Here is an 8,127-nt window from a genome sequence, read left to right as displayed (position 1 = left end):
CGAGACCCCGCCCCCGTGATTGGTCCCTATTCGACTTCAGGATCGCGGCCACGCCCCCCGAGACCCTGACCTGGCCCAGGTCTCTCCAGGGACCCCGGTCCCGCCCCCAGCCCGCAGGTCCCGGAGCCCAGCAGCCCCTGAGCACTCGCCCGGCCGCCGCCGGTGACGAAGATGCCACCGCTGTGCCGGCGTCCGGGCCGCCGCGTCCTTCTTCTCCTACTGGCCATGCTGCTGCCCTCGTCACCCCCGGCCCGCGCCCCCGCGCCCCCGGGCCCCGCCGCAGCCCTACTCCAGGCTCTCGGGTTTCCCGACGTGCCCCGGGGCGCCCCCAAGTCCCGGCCTGTACCCCCTGTCATGTGGCGCCTGTTCCGCCGCCGGGACCACCAGGAGGCCAGGGCGGGCCCTCGGAGGACGCCCCTGGGGACTACCCTGCGGCCGTGCCACGTGGAGGAGCTGGGGGTCGCCGGAAACATCGTGCGCCACGTTCCGGACCGCGGTGAGTGGGGTCTGCGCTGGGGGCGTGGGTCTGAGAGGCCGATGCCCTGCTGGGCGCCCCGAGCCCGCCACGAGCCTCCAGCGGCGCGTGAGAAGGCCGGAGAGCCCTGAGGGTCGCCGCCCTCCCCGTCCAGCCCGCAAGCAACCTGGGCCTCTGAACTCCCTCAGCTCCTCCGCGTGGACACCTGCCGGGACAGGGGATGGGGTGGGGGAGTGGTCCGAAGGCCAGGCTCCCTACCACCGAGCAGGGCCCCTTGCTTGCAGCTGAAGCCCTGCCCCCACTCCATCCCACCCCCTCTGCCGCTTCACACCACTTGATGCCTTCCTGCAGATGCCACCCGCCCTAGCATCGCTTCCCCACTGGCCCCATGCGTTCGCTCATTCCCCCCCGCCACCTCCCCACCCCCGCCTATGTCCCCACCGGCGGGCTGGCCGCCCTACAGTGGTCGGGGCCTCTTCCTTGCAAGTGACGCCCTGCCCCCACTCCATCTCCCTCACCCACCGCCGCTTCACACCATTTGACGCCTTCTAACAGATGGTGCGACCCCCAGCTCCGGCCTCTCACCTTACCCCGCTGTCCCCAACCAAGACCCATTCGCGGGCCGGTCGGCACCGAGTGGGGACCCAGCGCCAGCCGAGCCCTCTCCCTTCCTCCCCAGGCGCGGCCGCCCGGCCCCCGGAGCCCGCCTCAGCTGCGGGACAGTGCCCTGAGTGGACCGTCGTCTTCGACCTGTCGGCCGTGGAGCCAGCCGAGCGCCCGAGCCAGGCCCGCCTGGAGCTGCGCTTCGCGGCTGCAGAGGCGACAGCTGGGACGGCGGGCGGCTGGGAGCTGAGCGTGGCGCCGGCGGGCGCGGGCCCCGGGCAGGTGGTGCTCCGCCAGGCGGTGCCCGCCCTGGGAATGCCGGTGCGCGCCGAGCTGCTGGGCGCCGCCTGGGCCCGCAACACCTCGGCGCCGCGCAGCCTCCGCCTGACGCTGGCGCTGCGTCCCCGGGCTCCCGCCGCCTGCGCGAGCCTGGCCGAGGCCTCGCTGCTGCTGGTGACCCTCGACCCACGCCTGTGCCACCCCCTGGCCCGGCCGCGGCGCGAGGCCGAGCCCGCAGGGGGCGGCGGCCCCGGGGGCGCGTGTCGCGCGCGGCGACTCTACGTGAGCTTCCGCGAGGTGGGCTGGCACCGCTGGGTCATCGCGCCACGCGGCTTCCTGGCCAACTACTGCCAGGGCAAGTGCGGGCTGCCCGCCGCGCTGTCCGAACCCGGCGGGACGCCCGCGCTCAACCACGCGGTGCTGCGCGCGCTCATGCACGCGGCCGCCCCTAGCGCCGCCGCCGGCCTGCCCTGCTGCGTGCCCGCGCGCCTGTCGCCCATCTCCGTGCTCTTCTTCGACAACAGCGACAACGTGGTACTGCGGCACTACGAAGACATGGTGGTGGATGAGTGCGGCTGCCGCTGACCGGGGGCGGGCGGGAGAGGGCAACAATAAACACTGCGTGGTCCGCTCTGCTGCCTTCTCGGGTCTTCTCACCTGGGAGTGGGGAGGGAAGCAGCTATGTCCATCACCATCGACCACCAGGATGGTGGGTGGGGGTCCTACAGTGACGCCGCCGGCGCAGCCTTCCCAGAACCCATCTCTAGGGGGCCCAAAGTCTAATGTACACGGGCCCCAGGAACTGACCCTGCGAAGGCCCAGCTTCCCCCACTCCAGTCCCTGCTGCACAGGTTTGGCTCATCTCAGCTTTGCCGTTGAGGTGGCTCCGAATCCCCCACCCCCAACCAGGCAGAACCCCAAACCAAGTGCTCTGCCACCCCCTGTAGTTATCCAACCCCAGAGTGAATGCAGAGCTGTTTTATTAAGATTTTATTGGTGACAAAAGAAGTTAAAACAAATTGACCGAAAATCAAAAAGTTACATTGCCTTGGTACAGATGCTTCTTGATTTGGGGGACTCATAGCAACTGTTGCTAAGGTGGAGAAAAAAGCAAACAGCACAAAGCAGAGGCAAAGCATTCCAAGGAACAGAACAGGGTGGGTGGGTGTGTCACCCATGGGGACAGTGCACAAGGGGTCATAGCAAAAACCTATCCAAACTCTATGCAGCTACCAAAAGAAGTGGGAACCGAAAGCACTACAGCAATGGTAATAAATAAGAGGCCTTGCCAGAAGGAAGGTGGCCTGTGTGTCCCCCATCTCTCCCATGTACCAGCTGGAATCTGGAGGCTTTGGGATAAGGCACATGGGGAGGGGGATGCTGGGGGTCAGGGTCATCAGGGCCTGGATAGGCAGGGTTAGGGTTAGACAGTCCCCAACTAGGTCCTGCCAGGGAGGCTAATCCCCATCACGGTGTGCGAAGAGCTGGGGGTGACTCCACCAGCAACAATAAATGCAGTTGCAACCCAGACCCAGGCAGAGGCCTCTTGTACCACGTGATGTGACAACTCCCTCAAGCCCTTCGGCACAGAACCAACTTATTTCAGAAACGTATTCCCTTTCCCCGCCAAAGTTAAAATGACCCCACCTCATCAAAACTGTGCCCACAGGTAGAAGGGCTCCAAACTAGTCAGGTAGGGTGGGGAACAACAAGACGGGATGGGGCATTCAGTGAGCCTCACTGGCCACAGCAACGGTGGGAGCCTCCCTGGGAACGGGGACAGATCCTCCTGGCTGGTGCTTTCCACCAAATCCTCAGGAAGGACCCTGGGGAAGGAGCCACTGGCCAGGGAACTGCCACCTTCCTGCCCTCTGGCCTCATGGCCAGTCCTGCCCGAGGCCCCTCCTGCGGGGCCGAGTCCACGGCACACGGGAAGCGCTTTGCTTCTCGGAGTCCAGCAGAGACCACGGAGTCGCCTGCCCGGCCCGGGACCACGCTCCCTCACTGCCCTGACGTACAGGGAGAAGCTGCTGGAAGCTAAAACTGAAAAAAAAAAATCCTCCTCCCGTCACAGATGTTGATCCTAATCTTGAGTTGTTTTGGCATGTTTAAACTTCGTTTCTGGAAGCTTCTCGCATCTCCCAGGTCCACCACTAAGATTTGAGAGACAAATTCAGGAAAGTATATTTTTCAGTACTCCTTTGAAAGAATCTTTAAAAAACAAACAGAAAAACACAAACCACCGTATTTTCTTTAAATGAAAACCCTCCTAGAACACAGGCAGTGTGAGCGCGGCGATATCAGAGCCAGCGTGGACAGAACCCACACTCTGAGGGGCTCTCCCGGCACAGCCGCCACTGCAAGGAGCCTGCTCGGCACAGAAACGCGTAGTTTTTCCTGCTAAAACGTAGTCCCCTTTCAATAAAAGAGAAAAAGAAAGAAAAGAACAGAGGAAAGGGCTACTCTGAGATGAGGGTCTTCCTCCCTCCGCCCTGGTCGCAGACCCAGGTGTGGACGCAGCGGGCGAGCGCTGGGCTCCTCGGCGAGCGGGGCTGGCGGGGCTCGCTGGCGGGCGGTCCTCCGTGGCCGCCCCACCTCCCGCTCTCCCTTCTCCGTCTCCTCGCCGCCACGTGCCAGCAGTGGGCGCTCGCTCTGTCTCGGGCTCCTCTCTCCCTCGGGTACTCCTCTCCCTCTCCTGTTGCTCACAGTGGTGCTTCAGTTTTAGCAGTGGAAAACAGGTATCCATTTATTTTTATTTTTTATTACCCAGAATAAGATGCTGATGGACTAAGCCACGTAGCTTAGCTCTTCCGCTGCCACCTATTGGGGAGGGAGGGAGGGCAAGAGGCTTCAGAGAAAGTGGGAGCCGGGGCAGCTCCCAGGCCTGGCCCAGACGGCACGGACGGGGCTTTCTCCCCGACTCCACTTGGCACCTGCGTCCTCATGTGTTAAACATGACCTCAGAGGCCGCCTGGGTACCCAGACCAATGACTTCCCACCCGGAAAGAAGGCAGCCAAGAGTTAAGGCTGCTGAGCCTGTGTTGTTCAACAGCGGTACGCCCCTTCTCCCAGCATCACTGCATCCCACTTTCCTTGCACACAGTCAGGAAGGGGCAGAGGGGCAAGCCCCAGGCCTATGCTTGCCCTGCTCGGCCTCGTTACAGATGGAGAACCGTGAGGCAGGGTCCTCGCGGGCACCTAGAAGCACCCCCAGAGGCACCCGTGCACCTAGGAGCTGGGGCCCTCGCCACCCTCATGACCTGCCTCGTCAGGGCGAGGAGTACGTCCACTTCCTGGCTGCCCACCAGGAGCAGCTCTAAGACTCTCTCTGGAGAGGACCGTGGCACAGACGGTGTGCATGAAGTTCACATCCCCCAGACACTAAGCAGAGGTGCAGGGACCCAGAGTGACAGGTGACAGGATGCACTGGCCCCTCGAGGACTTGAGACTCCCACATTTCCCAAATTTTCCTACAAGTCCAGATCCCAGCGAAGACCTCCTCCAGAGGCCAGCTTGCCTTCTAATACTGGGACAGCCCCGTCACTCCGCCGTGCTGGTACGCCCGCTCCCCCTGGTACGTGGAGTCTTGCGACAGCGCCACATCAATCTGTGACTTAAACTCATCTCCAAGGTAACTGTCCTGGAAGACAAGGTTGGAGAGATGAGCACCCAGTCGAAGGATGCGCACTCACCCTCCCAGCCTTGAGAACCTGCTCTGCGTCCAGCCCATCACCAGCCGCAGGGAATAATCTGGAAACTTACCCTCAAGCCTAAGTGGCAGGAAACCCACACTGGTTACTTCACCATTGGAGACACGCTACCCAGGACAGTATTGTGGATGGAATGTTCTAGACCTACAGTCCCCCTGCTAAGGTCTTTAGGGGTGAGTGTCATGGGGTCTGCATGTGTGAAGAGGGCTCCCTGGGCTGGTCTGACTTTTCTGTGGGTGGGAGACGTCTCAAGTTAAAGTGGCAGAGGGCTCACCTGGGACAGCTCAGGCTGGGAGAGGCCGGGCTGACTCATCTGGGAGGGCTGGCTCATGGAGATGTAGCCCTGGGTCAGAGCACCCTGTGAGAAGGGCTGTGACGCCACATCCTGGCTGGCCTGGCTATTGGGGAGATTCGTCTGGCTGGGCCCAGGAAGCCCAAAGCGGTTCTTCTGGCGTCCCCCACGACCAGTCTTGCCTTTTGGGGTGCCCCGGCCTGAAAGACAGTCATCCAGGGTTCCTTGAACGAGGTTCTGAGCCTCACAGACAAGCACTCCTGCTCAAAGCCCGGATGTGAACAAACTCCAAGGCCAAACTGCTTTTCCCCATGGGACGCCACTCGGTGCTCACCTGCGGCTGGCCCATTAGCTTGTCCAAAATACCCCGGTGGCGGCATGGGCGGCATGACCAGGTTGAAGGGGATGGGAATGTTCATGGCAGCCACGTGGCTGGGGCCAGCACTGATCATGCCAATCTGGTCATGGGTCTGGAAGTACATGTTCGAGGGCCGGCCTATAAGACACAAGGTGAACGGCAGGCATCATACTGCGTCCAGAGGAGTCTGTTGCCTGCCCATAGCTGAAATGTCTGTTTGGTCCCGTCACTGCTTTGTCTGCCCCAGCGTTTCTTGGTGCATCCCTAACAGCAAAGTCACCTGATGCAGAATCTCACAACTCAACCCCCTCCCACTCCCTGCGCCCAATAGCCTCCTTGAGGCTGGTGCCTGGGAAGGCACCTTTTCTCCCAGGGGATTCTGACAATCACTGGCCCATGGGGATCTGAAAAACTGAAACCACTATGCATTTCTAATTTCTTAAAAAAAAAAACCATTTGTGGCAAATGTTATATTCATATTACATGCTACCACTGCCACCCTGCCACCCCCCAATCAAAAGAAAAAGACCAAGCTTGATAGACCAGCAGATCTCACTGAAAGCAAAAGCCCCCAGGGCAACCTTGGGTGTAGCCAGACCCACGGTGGCATCAGGGATGAAGTATGGACCCAGGAAACCCCCAGCCACACGGGGACTCGTCAGATATGGCGATAAGAGATCTGTTGTTCTTCAAGAACACAATCCCTGGGACTTTCCCTGTGGTGCAGTGGTTAAGACTCTGCGCTCCCAGTGCAGGGGGCCCAGGTTCGATCCCAGGTCAGGGAACTAGATCCCACATGCATGCTGCAACTAAGAGCTCGCATGCTGCAACTAAGGAGCCCATGTGCTACAACTAACGAGCCTGTTTGCCACAACCAAGACCCAGCGCAACCAAATAAAAGTAAATAAATAAATATTTAAACAGACAAAAACAAACAAAAAAACACAATCCCCTGTCTGAGCCCAGGGATAGGGAGAACACTGGGGCAGGGAAAGGGGCCTTGCCAATTTAATGTGGAAAAGGAGCAGCTGAGGTGCGCCTGCCCTCAGGGTGAGTGGCAAGCACATGAGAGGTTTAAGGCCAATGTGAAACTCGGGGAGGTGGCACAGAGTCATGGGTGAGGCAGTCACCCTCCATGCAGGCTGGTGCAGGGAAGGGTCCCAGGAGGCAGGGACCTGGGGAACAAATGGGAACCGTCTACAGACGGGCTCAGGCAAGAGTCGTCATCCCAGGCAGCAGGATAAGGCTCAGCCTCAGTACATACAGAAGCCTCACATAGGAAAAGTGGGCATGCGCAACCCTGAGGTCTGACAGATGGAGCTGAAGCTTGGGGAAGCCGTGAAACCTGAAATGAGGCGGTGGATGTGACACCCCCACTGAGAAGGCGAGCAAAGGGCAGGTAGGGTGGGGTGTGAGCACAGGGGCAAACTGGCTGAGCTGCGGTTATTTGTTGAGAAACCGCTGTCCATTGAGCTGTATTATTTTAAAAACATCTGGTTTTTAGACACAGCCAAAGACCAATTATTTGATTTCTGACAAGGGAAGCTGAGAAGACTCTGTCAAGCAGGCTTCTGTGGACCAAGGCTTGGGAGGCCACTCCAGGAGTAACAGGGCTGGAAGCTGTGGGCGTGGGAACTGTCAACAACTGTGGGGCCGGGCCGGTCCCCTGCAGAGACTCACCCTGGCTGCTCCGGTCATAGACCGATCCTGGGATGATGGCCTCCCGAGCATCATACATGGCTGTTGTCATGAAGCGGGCTCCCTGCAAAGGGTTTAGATAAGTGAGGAATTTATCATGTTGACACAAGGAAGAACTTCCAAAGATCTGGTGGCCTGGGAGGTGGCCAGGCTGCACCGAGGACTACCCCGAGGCTTGCCGGCTTTGGGCCTTGTGTGCTTTGGGCCTTGCCTGCCCCTCCTCACCTGGCCTGGTCTTTGTTGCCAAACATTTCCATCTCTGGGCTTCAGCTCAAGCAGCATCCACTCCCTAGGCCCCCAGAGCACCTTGGGTTTGCCAAGTTCCCTAACTGCTTGGGTCTGACCCCTAGGTGCCACCTGTGACGTAGCGTCCCATGAAGTCCAAGGCCAGAAAGGCCTCAGAACAGCGGGGAGACCTGGCGTGGGGGGGCTCTGTGGGGACAGACCGGCATGCATGGCTCCTGTTCACACACTGACACTCTCGGCGCACCCTCAGCTCACACTAGTCACGTGTCACACCTGCCATCGCTCACTGCCACGTGCCCGGAACACTGGCTTGGGGAGGACGGGGTTCCCAGCAGTCTCCTCCCCACCTCCCCGCCCCCTGCCCGCGGCCAGCCCTCACCGGGTTGATGGTGTTGACCAGCTTCCTGGGCTTGCTGAACTGCATGAGGCTCTCTCGCAGGTTGTTCAGCGGCCCCTCCACCAGCAC

The 8,127-nt window shown here is 60.5% G+C and overlaps 2 protein-coding genes across 2 annotated transcripts in view; one reads left to right on the top strand and one right to left on the bottom strand.

Moving 5' to 3' along the window:
- The first annotated feature begins 171 nt into the window (after nt 1-171).
- GDF1 (growth differentiation factor 1) lies at nt 172-1,942 on the top strand. Its single transcript, XM_007461111.1, has 2 exons — nt 172-496; nt 1,155-1,942. Exons 1-2 carry the CDS (start codon nt 172-174, stop codon nt 1,940-1,942), a joined length of 1,113 nt encoding a protein of 370 aa, XP_007461173.1.
- A 2,935-nt stretch (nt 1,943-4,877) lies between these two features.
- UPF1 (UPF1 RNA helicase and ATPase) overlaps nt 4,878-8,127 on the bottom strand; it is a 35,662-nt gene continuing 32,412 nt past the window's right edge. Inside the window, exons 20-24 of the mRNA XM_007461110.1 lie at nt 8,041-8,127; nt 7,398-7,479; nt 5,694-5,855; nt 5,342-5,559; nt 4,878-4,997 (exon numbers count right to left, since the gene is read on the bottom strand). Coding sequence (XP_007461172.1) covers nt 4,878-4,997; nt 5,342-5,559; nt 5,694-5,855; nt 7,398-7,479; nt 8,041-8,127 — 669 coding nt within the window. The remainder of the gene's footprint in view (nt 4,998-5,341; nt 5,560-5,693; nt 5,856-7,397; nt 7,480-8,040) is intronic.

Source organism: Lipotes vexillifer, unplaced genomic scaffold, assembly GCF_000442215.2.
Source record: "Lipotes vexillifer unplaced genomic scaffold, Lipotes_vexillifer_v1.1 scaffold469, whole genome shotgun sequence".
Classification (NCBI taxonomy): domain Eukaryota; kingdom Metazoa; phylum Chordata; class Mammalia; order Artiodactyla; family Lipotidae; genus Lipotes; species Lipotes vexillifer.
Note: the sequence above shows the minus strand (reverse complement) of the source record. Positions and strands in the feature narration are given on the sequence as shown.